At 52.6% G+C, this 19,998-nt stretch overlaps 1 protein-coding gene across 6 annotated transcripts in view; it reads right to left on the reverse strand.

Annotated features, from left to right (window-relative positions):
- spen (split ends) overlaps positions 1 to 19,998 on the reverse strand; it is a 77,970-nt gene that overhangs the window by 3,729 nt on the left and 54,243 nt on the right. For 3 of the 6 annotated variants that reach the window (XM_070283522.1, XM_070283520.1, XM_041776013.2), the window contains 3 exons: positions 14,458 to 15,833; positions 13,413 to 14,384; positions 1 to 13,350 (listed from right to left, as the gene is read on the reverse strand). In XM_070283522.1, the coding sequence (XP_070139623.1) occupies positions 1 to 13,350; positions 13,413 to 14,384; positions 14,458 to 15,833 (15,698 nt within the window). Of the gene's footprint in view, positions 13,351 to 13,412; positions 14,385 to 14,457; positions 15,834 to 16,379; positions 16,494 to 19,998 lie in introns of those variants that run through there. The other 3 variants (XM_070283523.1, XM_070283521.1, XM_041776014.2) reach the window with 2 other exon arrangements.

Here is a 19,998-nt window from a genome sequence, read left to right on the forward strand (position 1 = left end):
CCGCTGCAGAGTTAACCTGCTGCTGGGCCGACTTCAGGACAGCCGCGGACACGGGCGGCGGACTGCCGGGCAGCATCTGCGCCGCCGCCTGCAGGCTGTGCACCACGGGATTGGGCTTGCCAGGCAGCGGCGGCGAGGGTGTCAGTTGATGCTGCTGCGCCTGCAGATGTGCCGGTGGCTTCTGCTGCAACAGCATGGCCGGATGCGTAGGCAAGATCATGCCATGAGGTGGGAGACCGCTCTTCTGCTGATTGGGTGGCTTATACATTGCCTGCTGCTGTTGCTGCTGCACAGATGCCGCCGTTGCATTGGGTGGCAGGACATTCGGCGCATAGCCAAAGGTGGGCTTGCCCATCTGCAAGTGTACTCCCGATCCTGATGAGGTGGGCGGCACCACCGAGGCCTTGGAGCTCACCACATGCAGGATCTGTGGCGGAGCTGCCGGCGCCGCCTGCTTGATCACCAGCGTTTGTTGCTGCTGCTGTGGCGTGACCGTGGCTCCTGCTCCGCCCAGCTGCTGTCCAGGAATCCTAGGCGAGTGCGGCGAGTGAGCCGTTGGTGGTGGTGGCACATTTACCAGCAAATGCTGCTGCTGCTGCTGTTGCTGTTGCTGCTGCTGCATGTGACGAGCCATCATCTGAGGCTGCAAGAGCTGTTGGTTACCAACGGCATCTGTGAGCAACAAGTGGCTGCTTAGAGGCAGCTGCTGCTGATGCTGAGGATGAGGTGCTCCTGATCCTCCTGGCGGCTTGGTAGGCGTCATCTGCTGCTGTTGCTGCTGCTGCTGCAGATTCTTTTCCCTGTTCAGGACATGCGCCTTCAGTGGCTGCGGTGGCCTCACATTGCTGTGCTGGGCATGCTGCAGCACTGTTGGCAAGGGATTCTGCTGCAGGATTATGGGCTGCTTGGGTGGAACCGTCATCTGTTGTGGCGGCGGCTGTTGGATCACCAAAGGATTGGGGCTTCCCTTCATCAAGACACTCACTGGCTTGTTGAGCAAGGCTGCTGCTGCCGCAGCCTCTAGCTGCACGGATTTGCTCAAGGCTGTAATCGGAGTAGTGGCCAGAGGAGCAATCACAGTGGCACTGATCTGCTGCTGCTGCTGCTGCTGGGGAGGCTGATGATGATGTGGCTGCTGCAAGTGATGTTGATGCTGCTGCTGCTGGTGTTGCTGCTGCGGTTGGTGTGGCTGCTGCTGCTGTTGCATGGTAGGCGGCGTCTCATTGGAAGGAGCTGCTGCTGTGGCTGCCGGCAGATTGCCCTCCTTACCCTGCGGCATTCCTGCTGTGATTACTCCCGTGACGGGATCCACCAGAGCCTTGCTCACCGCATCCGCTGCCCCGCCAGTGATCTTCTGCGTGGCCGGAGCCGCTGTCTGGTGCATAGGCAAGCCTCCGCTAGGTATGGATGAGTTGTTGATGGCCTGATACGACTCAATCTCAGCTGCTGCAATGGCCTTCTTCTTGGGATGCTGTGGCATCGTAGGCTTGGCAGGCGGTGCCACGGGATGGGAGACCGCAACGGGCACAACAACAGGCGCTGGAGTGGGATTACTAACCGGAGCAGGAGGAGGAGGAGGAAGAACTGGTGGTTCCACCACTTCCTTGCTGTCCAACTGCGGCATATGTGGCTGCACAGGCACTGAAACCACCTCAGGCGCTGGTGCTGGCGGCGGCAGCAGTATCGAGCTAGGAGCCGCCGGACTGGGATTGGAGGCCATTGAATCCTCCATCATCATGCTTGCAGGCGGTTCGCAAATGGTCTTTCTGTCCTTGGAACGCCTGGGGCGACCCACTGCATTGGGTGTGGCCGTGGTGTGCGGCACTGCATCCGCCTTCTTGGCCTGGGCATTTCTGCCCGAGCGACGCGGCGGTGTCTGGGCGCCCTTTGGCAACTGCTGCTGCTGCTGCGCTCCTGTGGGTGTGTTGGTATTTCTTACCACATCCTCAATGATGTCATCCACAGTGCTGCGATCCTCCTTCTCTTGAAGGCGTCGCGACTTGCGCGTGTTGCTGGACTCGGCGCTGTCGCCGGCATTGGGATCCACCTCCTGTGGGGGCTGAGGTGTCTGACCTGACTGCTGAGGCTGCTCCATCTCGCTGCTGTTCTTGATCGAGGTCTGCGCCTTGTTGATGGTCATAATGAGACGTGGTCGCTGATCCTCGGTGGGTGCTCCAGCATTAGCGTTAGCCTTGGCCTTGGGCTCTTCGCCGGCATCCTCGTGGAACTCGTAAATGTCCTGGTTGGAGCCAGGAACTGGATTCTGTGCTTGAGCCTGCGCCTGAGCCTGCGTCAAGGCCTGATTCCTGGCCTTTTTCTCGGCGGCTGTGAGCACAGGAGTGGGCGGTGTGGGAACCGGTGCTGCCACTGGAGGAACTGCTGCTTGCGGGGGAGGTGCTGGTGCCGAGGCTGCTGACATTTCCATGGCCTTCCTCTGCAGATCCAACTGCTGTTGCTGCAGTTGCTGTTGCTGCAGGAGCAGGTTCCTCGGCGGGCGTCCCTTTCTGCCTCTGGTCACTGGAGCAGTGGCAGGTTTCCTCAGTCCTCTGGTCTGCACTCCATTGTCACCTGGCTGCAGCACCAAACCAGAGTCAGCGCCTGGAACTCCAGCTCCCACTGGGTTCAAGGGAATACCTCCCAGCTTCTTGGCTCCCCTTGGCTGGCGCCCTCGCTTGGCAGTGCCTCCTCTGCCCGGTGGTCTGCCCACTGTGGGAGTGGCTGGTTTCACGGGCGGCAGTTGTCGGGTCTCTGTTTCATCCTCTGTGTCATGGTCGTTGGATGAGCTGTTCACCACCGAAAGAGGTGTTGGTAGCGGCGTCTCCTGAGGCAGCTCCACGGGTTGTGGCGCTACTGAAACCGGGGCAACTCCTGCTTTCATCTCCAGTGGCCTCTTCTCTTCTTTGTTTACCATCGGTCCATCCAGTTTCTTGATCACCGTGTCTATATGCACCTCCTTGGCCGACCAGTAGTCACTGTCCACCTCCTTGGAGTCTTGCTCGATGAGCTCATCCTGCTTGGGCTGCGAGATCTTGATCACATTCTCCTCCGTCAGCAGGGAAGTGGGAGCTCCTGTCTTGGGAGAGATCACAGCCGAACTGGTGGTGGGAGTTGGTGTGCGTATCACCGAGACGCTCTCGGAGGTCTTGAGCTGGCCTGGCATAGTCTGTGGGGATGGTGGTTCCACTGGGGCAGACCCAGGGCTCTCCTTGCTTGGCTGATTGGTTGGAGGATAGTGTATAGCATTTGATGTAACCTGTGGCTGTGCAGCAATCTGGCTTGGTGGTGGCGCCACTATGTGCTGTTGGACTATCAACTTGGGTGCACTCTGAATTACATTGAGGGGAGAGGGATGAGGTGCAGACTGTGGCTGCTGCTGCTGGGGATGGTGTGGTGCCTGCTGCTGCTGGGGATGGTGTGGTGCCTGCTGCTGCTGCTGGGGATGGTGTGGTGCCTGCTGCAACAGTTGCTGTGCTTGGGGATTCACTCTGGTCAAGATTGCAGGCTGAGGAGGACCTTGGTTAACCGGCTTGCAGGGGGGACTGTGTTGCATATGTTGAGGTGGCAATCCACGAGGATGTTGCTGCTGCTGCTGCGCATGGTGTTGCTGCTGCTGCGCATACATTTGTGCTGAAGGCGGTGCCAAGTGAGTGGCTCCTCCCTGGGGCGAGGGCTGTTGCTGGGGGGCATGAATCTGCTGTTGCAGCTTCTGGATGTGCAACTGCTGCTGCTGTTGGGCCTGATGTTGCTGGTTCAACTGTTGCTGGGCTTGATGTTGTTGCTGGGCCTGATGTTGCTGTTGAGCCTGGTGCTGCTGGTTGAGTTGCTGATGCGCCTGAAGCTGCTGCTGCGATAAATGTTGCTGTTGGGCCTGATGTTGCTGGTTTAGCTGATGTTGCTGCTGAGCCTGGTGGTGTTGTTGCTGCTGCTGCATTTGGTGTTGCGTCATCTGAGGCGACATCTGTTGCTGCTGCTGCTGCATGTGCTGTTGTTGCTGTTGCTGCTGTCTTTGCATCATTTGCTGATGCATAAACTGCTGCACATGCTGCTGATGCTGCTTTTGGGCCATCATTTGAGGCGAATGCTGCTGCTGCTGCGCCTGGTGATGTTGCTGCTGCTGCTGAGCATTCACATGCAGAGCCTTGTGCGGGGGAAGACTTCCCAAAGGCGGCGAGCTGGCCACTTGGGTTTGGGTGGCCTGCTGCGGCTGCACTGTGACCACTTTGCTGATGATCGTGGGATGATGTGGCACTGCCATTGGAGGCATCTTCTGCAAAGGAATGGGCATCAACTGCGGCGAGGTCTGCAGCTCTATTACAGACTTGGGTGAAGGCATTTGTTGGCTCTGCTGTTGCTGCTGCTGGTTCCTGGGCTGATAGCTATTGGGCTTGCTGGTGGTCGGTGAGCTGTTGGTGGGCACGACTCGAGAAGTGGGACTGACCAGGGGACTTATGCTGCCCTGCGGGCTGGTCATCAAGGCATGCTGCTGCTGTGGATTAACCACAGGACGTCCTCCCACGGGGCTAAGTTGACCCACAACACCACGCGTTTGTACTCCACCTGCAGGTCGTCCTGGTGACAGTAGGGGACTGTGAGGCGATGGCGCTCTTATGCCCACCATAAAGGCTCCCGGCTGCTGCTGCGGATGCTGATGCGGCGACAACACCATCTGCGGCACCACAAAGTGTGGGGTTTGCTCTGGTATGGATATTGTAGGTGGCTGCATGATGAGCGACTGCGTCCGCAGTGTCTGCTGCTGCTGCTGCTGCTTGGGAGTCGAAGCCTGGGGCATGATGTGTTGGTTACCAGGAGTAGATGTGGGACTGCCAAAGGAAATGGAAGCTGAAGCTGAGGCAGAGGCTGTTGTGGAAGATGTGCTGGAGTTGGAGTTGGAGCAGTTGCTCATTACATTGGACAGATCCAGGTTGATGACTGGCGGTGGATTGCCAGAGGGATGAATGTGCGGAGGAGCAGGCAACACTGTCTGCACAGGTTGAACCAAAGGCTGTTGCAGTTTGCTGATGGTGGGTGGCTCTATCTTGGCTGGAGAAGAGGTGGCTGTGGGTTTCTGCTGTGGCTCCAGGGTTGGCAGCTTGGTTATCACCGACACCGTCTCCTGGCTGGCCTTGGGTTTGGCCTCCTTTGGACTTGTGTCCTTGACTGGCACTTCTCGGGCAGCTGAGCTGACCATGGACTTCTCCGGCGAAGACGAGGAGCTTTGGGCCGTTTCATCAATCTTTAGACTGGGTCCACTGCTATCCGCCTCGTCGGGATTCTCCTCGGTGTCTGTGTCAATCTGCAAGTCCCGCTCCGACTGCGGCGTGTCCGCCTTGATGTCCATCATGTCCTCGTGCCTCAGGCTCTGCACTGCCTTGTTGATCTCCTCGGGATCCAGCAAGGCTCCCGAACTAGCCACTGGCTCACGCTCACGCTCTGGCTCCCGCTCCGGCTCTGGTGAGGGTTCTGGTTCATGCTCCGGTTCTGGCTCCAGTTCAGGCTCTTCCAGTATACAGGCCACCGGCTCTACAGCTGCCTCAATGGCCTTGGCTGCCAATGCGGCCTCTTCATCGGGCTCTGCCACCACTAAAGCTGGCGTCTCCACATCACTCACTGAGTTCATCTCATCCATGCCATCCAGAGAGTAGTCTGCCGTTGAGGAAGTGCCAAAGCTTTCTCCCAACAAAGCGGAGACGGCACTCTCGGTCTCCTCTTGGGAAATGGTCACACGCGACTTGCTCTCCTCCATCTTTTCCTGGGGCTTTATGGCACTCGGTGGCGATGCCACCGGTATCTTGGGCTCATCTCCCAGATTATCCAGCAGCGAAGAGGTTGAGTTGAACTCTGCTGAGATGGATTGCACGGCGGATTCACTGATCCTATCATCTAGCTGACCATCAAATCCGGGTATGAAGATCTCCTTCTTCTTCTGACCTGCAGCACTGCTGGTGGGCGATGCTTCTGCTCCAGCGGTGGCACTGGCAGCTGTAGAAGATGTGGGCGTTGTGGCCAATGCCGAGGAGGAACTCACTCCGGCTCCTGTGCTCACAGGAGTCTCGGCGGACTGGGTGGAAAGCATAGAGGTGCTGTTGGTGATTGTGGGTGTCTTGGGTATGGGACTGATCAGGCGTGGTTTCTCCCGAGTAGGCGTAGTCAGACTGTCACTGCCTCGACTCGTGGGCGTGGTGGGTTTCGTGGGAAGCTTGGGCTTGTTCAGCAACACATCCTCGTCGTCATCGTCGCCCAGCAGACAAGGCAAGCTGGGCGAAGGTTTGCATAGAGGTGGCGACGAAGGACGCTTGGCTTCCATCTGCTCATCCGCAAGCTTGCTGGCAGCCTGCACATTAACCGTAAGCTTGCCAGGAGTGGGTGGCGCGGAGGTTGGTACACCAGGCTGAGGAGGCGGTGCCACAAGGGGTAAGGACTCGCGCCGATGCTGCTGCTTCTCTTCTTTGGAGCGCTTCTTTTTCTTCTTCTTGTCCTTGCTCTTGTGCTGTTCCTGCTGCTGCTGCTGTTGCTCTGGTTTAATGCTGCTGCTTCCCTGCTTGATCATGTCCAAGGAGTTGTCTTCGTTGTCGGAGAATCGGAACACATCTGCCATGTCGGATCTGTAGGTGTTGGCTGTGGATGGCGTGGCCTCCTCTTCGGGCATTAATTTGCTATCAAAGTCATTCATCAGTTGGGCCTCTAGAGCTCGTCCTGCCTCGTCCATGTCCACACTGTTGTCATCTTCAACCTTGGCATCTTGGAGCTTTGAGGATTGCTGCTGCTGCTGTTGTTGCTGCTGCTGCTGTTCTCGCTGCGACTTCTCGCGACGCTTCTTCTCGCGCTTCTCCTTGCGATGGCGTTCTCTGTCTGCATGTGAGGTTGAGCTGCTGCCTCCCGTCGCCTGGCGACTTCTCTCCTGCTGCTGTGGCTGCTGTTCCTCCTCTTGGACAGGCATTTGATTGCTTGCCTCTAGGTTCTTGACAGGTGTGGCTGGCTCCTGCTTGTAAGTCTGCAAAGCTGCCGAGACAATGGGACCTGTTGTGGAGACACAGGTGGCCTCCTTGTTGTTTTCCCCCTGTTCATCCGTGAACTGGGACTCATCCTCATCGGAAATGATGCCAAAGATGAACTCCATTTTGTCTTCGCCCCGCTTCGAAGGAGGCTGGGCAGCCAACAAGGGCGCTGAGGTGGGTGTAGCAGGCATGGGTGAGGCCGTTGGGAGCACAGAACCCGAGTTGTAAAGCCTGTTGGTTGAGGATGTGTCCAAACTCTTGGATTTCTTGGACTTTTTCAGTCTATGACGCTCCTCCTTGGAAAGTTTCTCAGAGCTAATCACCTCATTTGTAACCATTGGAGGATTGGTTGTGTTTACTGTGGTCACGCTTCCAACGGTTGCGTTGGTCTCTGTGAGGTTCCTCAGCTTCTCGCGCTTCTTCTCCTTGCGCTCCTTATGCTTCCGCCGTTCGCTGGCTGAGATGTCCACCGGCAGGGTTGCCGCAGGCTCTGTTTTCAGATCATCAAAGCTATCCAACTTGGGCTTGAAGTCCCCAACGGCGGAGGAGGTGGAATGCATATCGAATATAGAGGGTGTTGATGGAGCTGTGACCATGAGAGGCGAGGTCTCCACAGTGGATGAGGACTTTAAACGCTTCTTGCTCTTCTTGTGCTTCTTCCGGGTCTCCGGGGAGTAGTCCTTGCTGATTTTTCCCGAGTCGGAGTAGGCATAGCTACCTGTGGAGGAGTTGTAAAAGTCACCAAACTCCTTCTTGATCTCTCGCTCGGTCTTGAGCTTGCGCTCTTCCATCGAGGAGTTGGAATCGTGGCGCGACTTGAACTTTTGCTCGCTGTCTGAGAGCTGCTCCTGCTTGATCTCCTGGGGAGCGGGATTAGGCTGAGGCTCTTGCTTGATCACCAAATCAGGAGCTGGCTGGGACTGTGACTCCGAATCGGAGGCTATGCGGGTGGAGTGAGAGTTGCGCTTGCCGAGATGGTTGTGCTTTAGAACGTTCCTTCTAATCTCATCCTCGGAGCTCTCGTCGTCTCCATCGCACAGTCTACGCAGGTTCTGTTGCATCTGTCGCACCAGGTTGGCATCTGGCATGGAGCCTGCAACCTGCTCCTGCTGCTGCTGCTCCTGGTCACCCTCCTGCTCGGCATCCGAATCAGAGAAGATGCGCCTAGGCAGACGTCTCTCGTCGTCCTCATCATCCTCATCGCTGCTCGATAGGCCAGGATAGCGTCCATGGAAGCTGCTGCTACCACTGTTACGATGATGTCGATCCTCAAACTCGGTGTCCGAGTCCCCATCGTAGCTGGTGGAGCGCTTCTTCTTGGCCCGCGACTGCTTCAGCTGCGAGAACTTGGCCTTGATCTTCTTCTCCTCGGCCTGGCGTTGCATATTCTTGCAGCTCCTGGCCTTGACCTTGTCGTACATCGACACATTGGGGCAATCATCGGGAATGTCAAAGATCGAGTGCTTTTTGGAGGCATCATCCGTGTCGTCCGAGTCTGCGGAGCTTAGCATCATTAGCTTGTTGCGCAGCGACTTCGACGAGGAATGGTGACCCTCATCGGATCCCCGGGAGGATTTACGCTCCACACTCCGCCTGTGGTGATGATGGTGGTGCGGTTTCCCACTTGCCGTTGAGCTGAGTTCACCCGCTGAGCCACTGCCCGCCGCCGAGATTCTCCTGTGCGGATTATGCTGCGGCTGCTGTTGCTGCTGGGAGTGGGTAGGATGCTGCTCTTCGTCCGTGTTGGTGGACTCCGCCACCGAATGCCGCTTCTTCTCGCGATGGTGATGGTGTTCCCGTTTGCTCTTGTGCCTGGAGGAGGAGCTACTGCCGCCATGATGGTGGCTACTAGAGTGTTCTCTCTCCCTTTGCTCCTTGTCCCTTTTGGGCTGCTCCTCTTCGCTGGTATTCAAGTGCTGCTTGGCGGGATCTAGGGTCTCCAGGGAGGGATTCGTTTCGAGTGAGCTTACGCTGATCTTCTGGTGATGCTTGTCCCGGCGATGATGCTTGGACGAGGAAGATGAACTGCCTCCGCTGCCGTGCGACTTGGAGTTGTGCTGTGAGCTGTTGCTGGTCTTCTCCTCCTTGGAGCTCGTGCTCTTGTGCTCCTTGGAGTCGCGACGATCGTTAAGCCTTTGGTTAGTGTTTGCAGGATTTTGAGAGTTCTCCATGCGAATGCGCTTCACATAGTCATCGTGATGATTCTGATGACTGGGACCTCCACCACCACTGTGATTGCTATCCTGCGAACTGAGGCGTCGCTTGTGGAGGCGCACTGGCGAATTCCTGGAGGATTTGCGAGAACGATCCTTGGCGGGGTTATCCGATGGCGTTGAGGGAGTAGCACTAGCGGGTGTAGCCGGAGCAGAGGCATCCACAGCATTCTCCTTGTTGTGCTGACAGTCGCCAGAGGAGCCTGTTGAGGGGGGAAGGGTATTGTTGTGGGAATAGAAGCTGGTGGCTTCGGAGCTGGCCTCCGACTTGCTTTTGTGGTAGGAGGAGAGCTCGCGCATACGGGCCAGGCGAGCTTCTTGCTCGGCTTCCTGGGCGCGCCGCTGCTCTCGCTCTCTTTGTTCCTTCTCTCGGAGGAGTTCCTTTTCGCGTTGCTCCTTTTCCTTTTGCTCCTTCTCCCTTTGTTCTTTCTCCCGTTGCTCCTTCTCTCTTTGCTCCATCTCTCGCTGCTCTTTCTCTCGGATTTCCTTTTCTCTTTGCTCCTTTTCGCGCAGCTCTCGCTCCTCGCGTTCCTTTTCTTCCCTCTCTTCCAGTGCCTTCCTCTCACGCTCACGCTCTTTCTCTCGTTCGCGCTCCTTCTCCTCTTTGGCCTTGCGCTCCTCACGCTCTCTCTCCTCTTTGGCCCTGCGCTCCTCCCGCTCCTTCTCCTCCTGTGCAGCCTTGCAGCGCTCCTTCTCCTCGCGTTCATGCTGCTTGCGAAGCTCCTTCTCGCGCTTCTCCTTCTCCTGGCGCTCCTTCTTCTCCCGCTCTTTCTCTGCCTTTTCGGCTGACTCCTCCTGATCGGTGGAATCATCTTCAATGCGGGGCGTAGCCGACTTGGAGGATTGGGAGGTGGCCGAGTTCTTGCGCTTGTCGGAGGAGGAGGAGGATGAGCTCTTGTCGGACTTGTTCTTGCTCTTCTCCGAACGATTGTTGTGTTTGCCATGGGACTTGTCCTGGCTGCTACTGCTGCTGCTGCTCTTCTTGGAGCTGGAACTGGAGGCTTGACTGGCATTAGCACTCTTCTTTGGCTGCTCCTCCTCTGTGGAGTTTTGCGGCTGCGTCGTTGGCTTTTGTACTTGGGTGGCTGCTGATGCGGCTGCTGAGGAACTGTTACCGTTGGACGAAGATGAAGATGATGTGGTGGCTGATGCAGGGGTGGGTGCCACAGTGCCAATGTTGGTGCTTCCTGGCACTGAGGCCGACTTCTGGAGCTGCACTCTGGCCGGCGATTGAGGTGGCTGGGCTTCGGGTACGCTCAAACTCTTGGTTAGATTGCTGCCCGAAGATGTAGCTGCCTGTCTGGGCTGCTGCTTTACCATCTCCGGAGGAGGTGGTGGCGCTGGCTGCACGGCGGGCGGTGGCGCTGCTGTGTTGGGCAAAGGCGGGTGACTGGGAAACGGGTATTGCAGACCCTTGGTGGGTCCTGAGGAAGGTGAGGCGGTTGTAGAGGCATTGCTTACTACACTCGCTGCTCCTGCTGCTGCTGCTCCCACTGCCATTGTTGTGGGCTTGGCTAGCTGTGCTGCAGTTGCTCCACCCACCGAGGGCGAAGGCGATGGACTGTTGTAAGGCGACATTGAAGCCTGTGGGGAGTTCATGGGCGACAAACTGCTTAGCCTCTGAAGCAATCCCCCCGTCTTGCTTCCCGTCGACGTCGAGTTGACCACCAATCCTCCTCCACTGCTGCCGCTGGTGCTGCTGCAGTTCCCTATAATGGGCGTGGTCTTGGTGGCTGCCAGATTAGGTAATGCCGGTGAGGTGTTTCCACTGCAAAGGCCTCTCGCCACAGCCGATCCCAGTGAGGAGCCCACAATCAGGTTAGAGGAGGAACTCGTTCCCAAGGCGAAGTCCGAGCTGCTGGGCTCATACCATTGATTTTTCTTCAGCCGCTGGAAATCATCATCAAAGATACTCTTCTTGGCCAGCACGGATTTTACTATATCCGAGGGTTGCAGCTCATCAATGTCCAGGAATTTGTGACGGGAATTGCTGGTGGTGCTGGACGTTGTCCCGCTGGAACTGTTGCTGTTCCCGGAGCCAGAGCCTGAACCCGAGGAGCTGGTTTGATGGGAGTTTAAGCCACCGCTGCCGCTGCCCAGATTCATGTGCATGGACAGCTGCCAAGAGGGCGTAGAGGCGCTGGAGGGTGTGTGACTGGAGTGGCCGTGCTCCCTGCTGCTGCCTCCGCCTGACCATCGCTCGTAGTTCTCCTCAAAGTTGCGCAGGCGTTCATCCAGCGAGGGACTTCCGCCGGCATTGTGACCCTGTGGAACATCCGAATCACTCGAATTGGAGCTGAGTGATCGCGGACGCGCAGGACTGGCCATTAGGCCAGAGTTGGAGGAGGATCCTTGCTGCAACGACTGCTGCTGCTGTTGCTGGTGGTGATGATGATGCTGGTGATGATGGTGGTGCGAGGAGGAGGATGAGGAGGATGAACGCCAATAGCGCTGGAGCGAGGGGCTGGGCAGGAATGCCGATCCCGAGCCGGAGCCCACGCCCTGGCTGGCGTTTAGACTAGAGTTGCTGAGGGAGCATGCAGCATTAGCAGCGGAGGAGGCGCCAGACGACGCCCCCAGTCCGCTCAGTCCACCGCTGGAGGAGCCTGGCTGCTGCTGCTGCTGGTAACTGCCTCCACTGCCACTGCCTCGGGTCTGCTGCTGCTGGAAGAATATCACTCCAAACTTGGGCAGGGGCAGCCACATCACCTCGCGCACTCTCTCCCGCGCCCTCTCTCTGGGCGGCGGCAGGCGACGCGGCTCTGTGGGCAGTACTTCCGGTCGCTCATCGCACAGCGGCGTTCCAGGACGCGAACCATCCGCACTCTCGCCTCCGCTGGCCTCGTGCGAGTGATGGGAATGTAGCTGATGGCCCCTGCCCCGCGAGGCATGATGGTGGTAGTCATCTGTCGAAGCAAGACTTCCTATTCCCACCAAGCCAGATCCACCTCCAACCGAATTACTGCCCGAAGACGACGTTGTGGCCGACGTGCTGCTGCTGCTGCCTGGCTGCTGCATTGTGGTGGTCACCCGCCTCCGCTTGGCCGCCAGTGAGGCATTCATCAGATGATGCTGCTGCTGATCCATGCTACTGGCCCCCACCAGTCCATGCCGAAAGGCCGATGAGCTGGAGAGCGCCGTCAGAGCTCCGACATCGATCGAGGGACGCCGGCAGCTCAGCATCATGGAGGGCGGACCACCAGCAAGGGGCTGATGGCCAGGGAACTTCATGCCGGTCGAGCCACTTGTCGTCGTCGTGGTCATCGTCTCGGATACACGCCGGATCTCGCTCTTGCGATTGAGGGGATCGTGTATCACATCACAGTTGGAGGACGAGGAGGTGGAGGTGGACAGGGAGAGGGGGCTGGGCTTGATGCCGTGTTCGCCGCCAGTGGACAACTCTCCCCCGCTGGCATTGGAATGATGGTGGAGATGGTGGTAATCCATTTTGATGCGCTTTCGCGGACTGACCACGCCCTCGTCACCACTGGACGGGCATTCCTCGAGTTGTTCCGGCAAATGGAAACGTTGATTGGTTGGTTTACCGCAACGCCTCCGGTTAAGGGATCCCGATCCCGCTCCTGTCCCATCGAGCCCCTCTCCACTGGAACCACTCAAACTATTGACAGCCGGACCCAGGCGTGCAATCACTGGAGAATCGGAGCGTATCTCGTCATCCTGCGTTGGATTGTTGTACTCCTCGGAGTTGCGAAACCGCGACCGTGCTCCACCCACATCGTTGAAGTCAAAATCGATGGTATGCCGGGCATTTCTGGCCATTCGCATCCTTTGCGCCAAAGCAGCTGGCATGGAACTGGCCGAGGAGGAGGAGGACGAACCAACCACCAAGGGCAGTGCCGTTGCCGAGGTTAAAGCTACTCCTGAGGCTCCAGCTCCGCTTACAACAGCAGAGGCCAAGCTGGGAGCCGGCATGGCGTTGCTCGCAGAGGTACTGCTGTTGGAGATGCTGCTTTGGTTGGTTGTACTGCTGCTTCCACTGCTAGCTCCTCCTCCAGGAGTATTACTCGGCGAGCAGCCATCATTGGAGTTGTTCTGGTGCCGGCTAAAGGATGAAGCCCGCGAACGAGACTGCGATGAGGAGGAGGACGACTCGTAGCGAACAAAGCGCGAAGAAGAACCTGCTAGAGAAGTTTATAATTTAGTAAATAAATAAGAGTTAGCTTATGGAAAACCCTCAACTCACCTGCACTTTGCTGCTGCTGCTGTTGCTGTTGCTGCTTCTCCTGCTTATCGTAGAAGGCATCCTGGCACTCCCTCGAGGCAAAGTCCACTTGCAGTTTCCTGCCACGCATGATCGTGCCACGCATATCCTTCACCGCTGCCTGGGCATTCTGCACCTGATCGTACAAAACCAAAGCCAACTGCCTGTTGCGATCTATGCTGACCTTGGTAACAGTGCCAAAGCGCGTGAATTGGGATTGGAGAAACGACTCGGACACCTTCTCGCCAACGCCATCGATCCACACACAGTTGGTGGGCATGGACTTGCCAAAGCCAAGCTTGATCCTGTTGCTGCCCAGATGCTCGCCGTCCATTTTGCGCATTGCCTTCACCACCGAGACAATGTCCGAATACTGACAGAAGGCGTAGGCATTCAAACCCTGCTTCTTTATGTCGATCTCGATGATCTCGCCGAAGCCCTCAAAGTGCCCACGCAGTTCTCCAGCGGTTATGTCCTTCTCCAGGTTGCCTATGAACAGCGTACGCGTGGATTTTGGATGATACTCATCCAGCTCAGCTTCGTAGGGCCGGAATTCATTGTCCTCCACATCGTAGCCTTGGTACGGCTCCACCTCAATCTTGCAGCCAAAGAAGTGCTTGTCGTGAGACACCTCCAACGCCTTCTCCACATCATCGGGCTTCTTGAAGCAGACCAGAGCGTAGCGCTCTGAGTTCTGCCCCACCACCTTGACCCACGTCACCTTGCCGTGTTTTTTGTACTCATGGAAGAGACCATCCTTGAGGGATGTGTCCGAGGAACGGGCGGGCAAATTGCGGACACGTATCGCCAGCGGCCGGTTGTCTTCGGAATGCACCACGGGATTGGCTGTCAGGCAGGAGGAGGAGCCGCTCGAGCTACTGCTGCTGCTCGACGATGAACTGGAGCCGCAGCCGCCGGCGGTGCCAGCATTGCCACTGGGATTTGAAGAGTTGCCTGGAAGGAAGGAGGAAGGTAATAAAAAATTAATATAAATTCTGGATGATTCTCATCGCAAGGATATACTCACTTGTTACTGCCACAGATTGCAGGCTACGTCCACCCCGATTCTCCGCCATCATCATCGCACAATTGCCCGTAGACTGGACGGGACTGGACGCGTGCGAGTGGGAAGAAGAGTGCGAGGAGGACGAGGAGCTGTGCGAACTGCTGTAGCTGCTCGGCGAGCGCGAGTGCGAGCGACTGGAGGAGGTGGTGCTGCGTCCATGCAGGTGGTGTCGCGTCCGAATCGGATGAGACGAGGGTATTCCATTGTCCACAGAGGCAGCTGCAGCAGCGGCCAATGCAGCGGCCACATTTAGAATGTCACCGCTGGCTGCTGTCGATCCTGCTCCAGTTGCTCCAGTAGCTGCAGCAGCACCAGATGCTATCGTTGGCATCGTTGGCGTTGCCGTGTTTATTGTATTATTTAAACTATTACTACTAAAACTATTGTTTGTGATTGTACTTGTCGTCGTCATTGGAGTAGCTGCTCCTCCTCCTCCAGCTGGTGCTGCTCCTCCTGGCGATTCCGAACCAGAGCGTGCTCCGGCCGCTGATCCCGTTCCCGCTACCGCTCCCACTCCCTTGAGCAGCTTATTGAGTTTGTTGCTGTGCAGGAGCATCTTGCGCGTGGAGTCATCCGCAGCACTTCCCGCATAAGCCACACTTCGATGCACGGCCGTGGTCTGCGTGTTCTGTGTTTGTCCTTGGGCGGGAGATGGGCAGGTTCCTCCTCCTCCTGCTGCTGGACTGCTGTTGCTGCTGTAGTGCGGGTGTTGAGGATTCTGAAGATGCGGATGCGGGTGCTGCTGCTGGTGATTGTTGCTCATCATTGCAAAGCCACCGGCTGCTGAGGCGCCGGCATTGCCACTGCCACCAGGACTTTTCAATTGGGCCGTCGTCGTCGTCGTTGCAGCAGCGGCGGCTTCGTACCATGACTGTGGTGGTGCCACCCGCGCGCTCTGCTGATTCTGGTGGATATTGTGGCTGCTGCTCCGGTCGCCTAGCGCCTGCGGTGCTCCAGCTCCAACGCCCCCCGGTCCAGATCCTCCAGCTCCAGCTGTGGCTGCTGTCGTCGTCGTCGTGTTGCTGCTGCTGTTGCCGCTGTTGATACCGCCGCCACCGCTATGACCGCTGGCAGAACCATTCCTGTACAGGCGATCTCTATTGCGCGATCTCTCTGAGGATCCTCCTCCTGCTGCTGCCGCCGATGCGGATACTGATGCTGCTGCTGCCGCTGCTGCTGCTAGGGAAGCGGATGCTGACGATGGACTCGAGTTGGCGTTGGAATTGGATGTGGACAAGGAGGCGGAGTTGCCCGTCTGGTACTGACTGACTAAGCGGCTGCTGGTGCGGTCGTAGTAGTTCCTTTCGTAGCTGTTTGTCGGTGGTTCCTCTGTAGACCTGGAAACGAAATGAAAAAAAAAAGTCAGTTATTGCATATAATGAAGAATGCTATACTAGATAAAACTAATTAATAAATATTTCCTTAAATTTAATATATAAACAGTACATATTTCGTGTAATTTGTTTAAGCACAAAGCACATTAAAAGAAAAATCATACATTTGTTAACAGATTAATAAATAAATTTACAGTCTTATTTATGATTTATTTAGCACTCTTTTTTTTAGTTTTATTGTTTAAAGTTCCGCATTTAAGTTGAAAAATGAAGTCATTCAATAAAATATTATTACGTAATTAAAGTGTATTACATCACTCATTCTCAATTGTATTTATAGTAATTTATATATTTAAATAAATTCCGTTATAAAATAATAATTATTTTGTTTTCTAATATTTTTAGGGTTGCCATCACTGCAAGCGATCACCGTTATGTGGGCAATATTTGTTTTGCTTTCGGCTTGGGAGATTCCGACTATTTAGCACCGTTTTTCCAGCTTTTCCTTTATTATCACACACTTTTTATACACCTGGATACTTAACCCACCTCCGCATAATATTATTTCTCGGTTTTCGCTAGGAAAATCGAAGTCGTTTTCAACTTTTCGCGATCGTTTCGACGGCGGCTTCGGTCTGTTGTTTTCACAGACCCTGAGGCGGGCGCCCTATTAATTGCGCGTCTCATCGGGGATATCTAACCCGAATATCAATATATTTTATCCCGCGGAGTTGCTACCGACTTTGCAATGCACTTTAGAAATAAATATAAACGGCGCCAAATGGAAACGACCCAATCGCAGATTTCTTCGTTTTCTTCTTCTTGTTTTCGCTGGCCTGCGTCTGTTTACGCGGCAACACACATGCACAGATAAATAAACTCACTCACACATGGACAGACCTGGGACCAACGCACAAACACACACGCACGGAAACATGGGACACAAACACAGAGGCAGAAAAAGCCGGGACCGGAGAGCCACGTTCTTTTGCTTTTGTTGCTTTATTTCAAGAAAGCCAAGAACCGGTTTGTACTTCGCGTATTAGGTATTAAATTCGTATTTCTCTTTTCGTTTTTGCACGGCGTTCACGTTCTTTGTCGTCGCTTCGCTCTTTATTTTATTCCTTCGTCTGCCTTCTGCTTGTTTCCCACCGATTTCGCTTTGTGCCGATATTCGCGTGTAGCGCTGCCAGACTGTCTGGGGCTCAAGCAACGTAATGCCGACCATATGACGTATGTTGCCGCGCCATGACGTAAACCATGTTGCGTAGTGCTGGGTGGAATGTTTGGTATGTAAATATCGTGTAGAATGCTGAACTGTTTTTGTTGTTGGTTTGTTTTATTTAGTTTTATGGTGCTATTTGTTTATATGTTTTATTTTTTGGTTGTTTTTTATCCTTTAGATTATGTCTAATAATTTTATAAAATTTTTATTTATTGTTTCATTTTGATTTTAAGATCTTTTAATTTAAATAATCAATCTATTATTCCATTTGTAAATTTTCATATTTAAAGCCTTATTCAATAAATATATCATTTATCTTAAACGATATAAATAATGCCTAAATTTCAAATATTAATAGAAACAAATTTAAAATTTACTATTTAAACATAAAGAAAGGCACGTGTTAATATAATTTAATAATTGTTGGGTCAGATTTTAAACAATTTTCTTTTTTTTTTTAATTTAAATTAAAATCCTTCAAACCTTTAATAAATATTAACAATATTTTAATTTTATTTTACATACCAAACCAACACAATTTATAAAATTTTTAAAAATATATATAAAGTGTACGTTATAGTCCTGAGCAAGATGTAATTCCTAATAAATTTCCAGTTCGACTGTTTTCGATCGAAACCTATAGTTTATACAATTTCCTTATGGGTCACAACACACACAAAGCCAAATGTTGTTTTCACCTGGTCGTCTCCTGTGAGTGCAAGCAGGATGGATATGGGAAACGGAACCAGGTAGAAATAAGTAGAAGTTCTACCTGAGTTCCAAAAAAACAATAGAATGCCATTAAAGACGCAGAAAGCAACCCCTGGATAAATTAACGCGCAAAAGGCTCGGGAAACAAGGGTTCAGTTGAGCTCGACATATATTTACATATATATACATAGCTATATATGTATATGTACAATATATTTATATTTCGACGTTTCCCGAGGGAAGGAAAACAGGAAAACGCGACCTTTGCTAAATATTTAGGCCTTTGTGTGTTCCATTGTTGAGGCAATCGCGCATTTTAGCGAGAGATCCCTCAGGTTGGGTTCTGAATGTATTACGTTTTATTTATTATTATAATTTTTATAAATTACCATATGCTTATGTTATTTAGTGGCTGAATAAATTGATTTTCTTCTTTAAATATAATATGGAAAAATTATAAAAATATCACCAATAAGAAAATATATAATCTGGGAAATTCCCTTTAATGTAAAATACCATGAATTCCTTTACAGTCACTGCATTTTAAAATAAAACACAGCTATATATAGGTTTATATTATATATAAGTTCATCGGAATAGCTTCTTCGGAGAAGGTTTCCCACAGATTGTTTTACAATTGAGGCTTACGAACGCGTTCAATGGCATAACGAAGAAATTCTAGTACAACCTCAGAATAAGTATTTTATGATACATACATACATACATACGAGAGGCGTCGCGACGATCGATCGGATCGGATCGAATCGTATGGTATTTGATGTGTGCTAATCTCTGCTCTGTAGATAAGCAGCGACCTCGTCCCCTATTCCGCCCCTTTTGGGAACTGTGATCTGGGTTCGAGGGGTGTCATATGGAATAGCAACTTTGGAACTAATACCCAGAGGGTTGTTTATCTGCAGAATTATCTGAGGGGTATCAAACTGCAACTGCAACTGCAACTGGGAATGCTTGGGAATTTTAAAATTTCCTGTTTCTTATGTTAACTGTTATGATTTTATAAATCACATAAAACACATTTCCAAAAATGTTCTTCTGAACTCTTGAAGTTACTTTTAAAATTGTTATTTTTTTTAAAGTCATATATTTCCTTGAGTTTTACATGATTTCTTCAGACATATAAGCTTGTAATTTAATGACACTTCTCAAAACAAAATCTCTTAAAATATATTCAAGACCTTTTGTAAATCCAAAACCACATATAGTTTTAATTTAAGCCCCTCTCTCAACCAGAATGAATTTAAATGAAATTCCTGCTCCGAAACCCGTACGTAATCCAAAACCTCATTGTTATCTCATAATGCCAGAAGTCCATAGACAATAGCTGGTAGTAGTAAAGGTAATGGCAATTTTCTCGACAGCCTGCCTGCCCCCATATAATGCCCAATTTGATGAATTGAAGCCATATCCTAGTTTAGTCTGATCCCCGCCCTTTTCAAGGATCACAGAGAATGTTCTGCTCCTGGAACCAAGATTTTTTTAAAGCCGCATTAAGCGCTTTAAGCACAGCAGCAGCACTTAAAATATGGCCATATAGAACAACGCAGCCAGCCAGCAATTCACTTTACATACATACATATATGAAGGTGTGAGTGTAAGCTTATGCTGTGTATATAGCCTGGATCTGGATCTGAATCGGAAGGGGCATATATATGTTTATATATATATGTATATGGATGGGCTGCTGCAGTCGGCAGCTCTCTGCTCAGGTCACAGCTTTCATCGGGCAGAGCAGAGACAGCGACTGCAGCAGAGGGCATGGCAGACCAAGTGGCATATCTCCATCTCCTTGAAGCTCCAGTGGGTGGCACTTAAGCGGTGCACAGTGGGCATTCCTGCTAGTGGGAGTTTTACTTTAGTTTTAATTTAAAGAGAACCATTTTAGAAGATTTCATTTGACTTGAGTTACTTAATAAATGTGTATTGAATTATTAAAAATCCATAATTAATTTTTTATTTTAAATTATTTAAAAATGTAAAAGAAATACGGAATGTCAGAATTATAATCAGATTTTGAAATATATTAAATTTTGGTAGAATTCTAAAAAAAAAATCTAAAAAATAACCCGGTTCTATGAGCAGAAATCTTAGGTACGGTTTCTTTCTAGATTGAAGAAGCTCGTCTAGGTCTAGGCTCCTTTTATAAAAATGCCTTACAGAACTTAAAACAGTACTAAAGTTTAAAATCCAATATACAAATCGAATTCTCTATAT

This window comes from Drosophila kikkawai, chromosome 2L (assembly GCF_030179895.1).
Source record: "Drosophila kikkawai strain 14028-0561.14 chromosome 2L, DkikHiC1v2, whole genome shotgun sequence".
Classification (NCBI taxonomy): Eukaryota; Metazoa; Arthropoda; class Insecta; order Diptera; family Drosophilidae; genus Drosophila; species Drosophila kikkawai.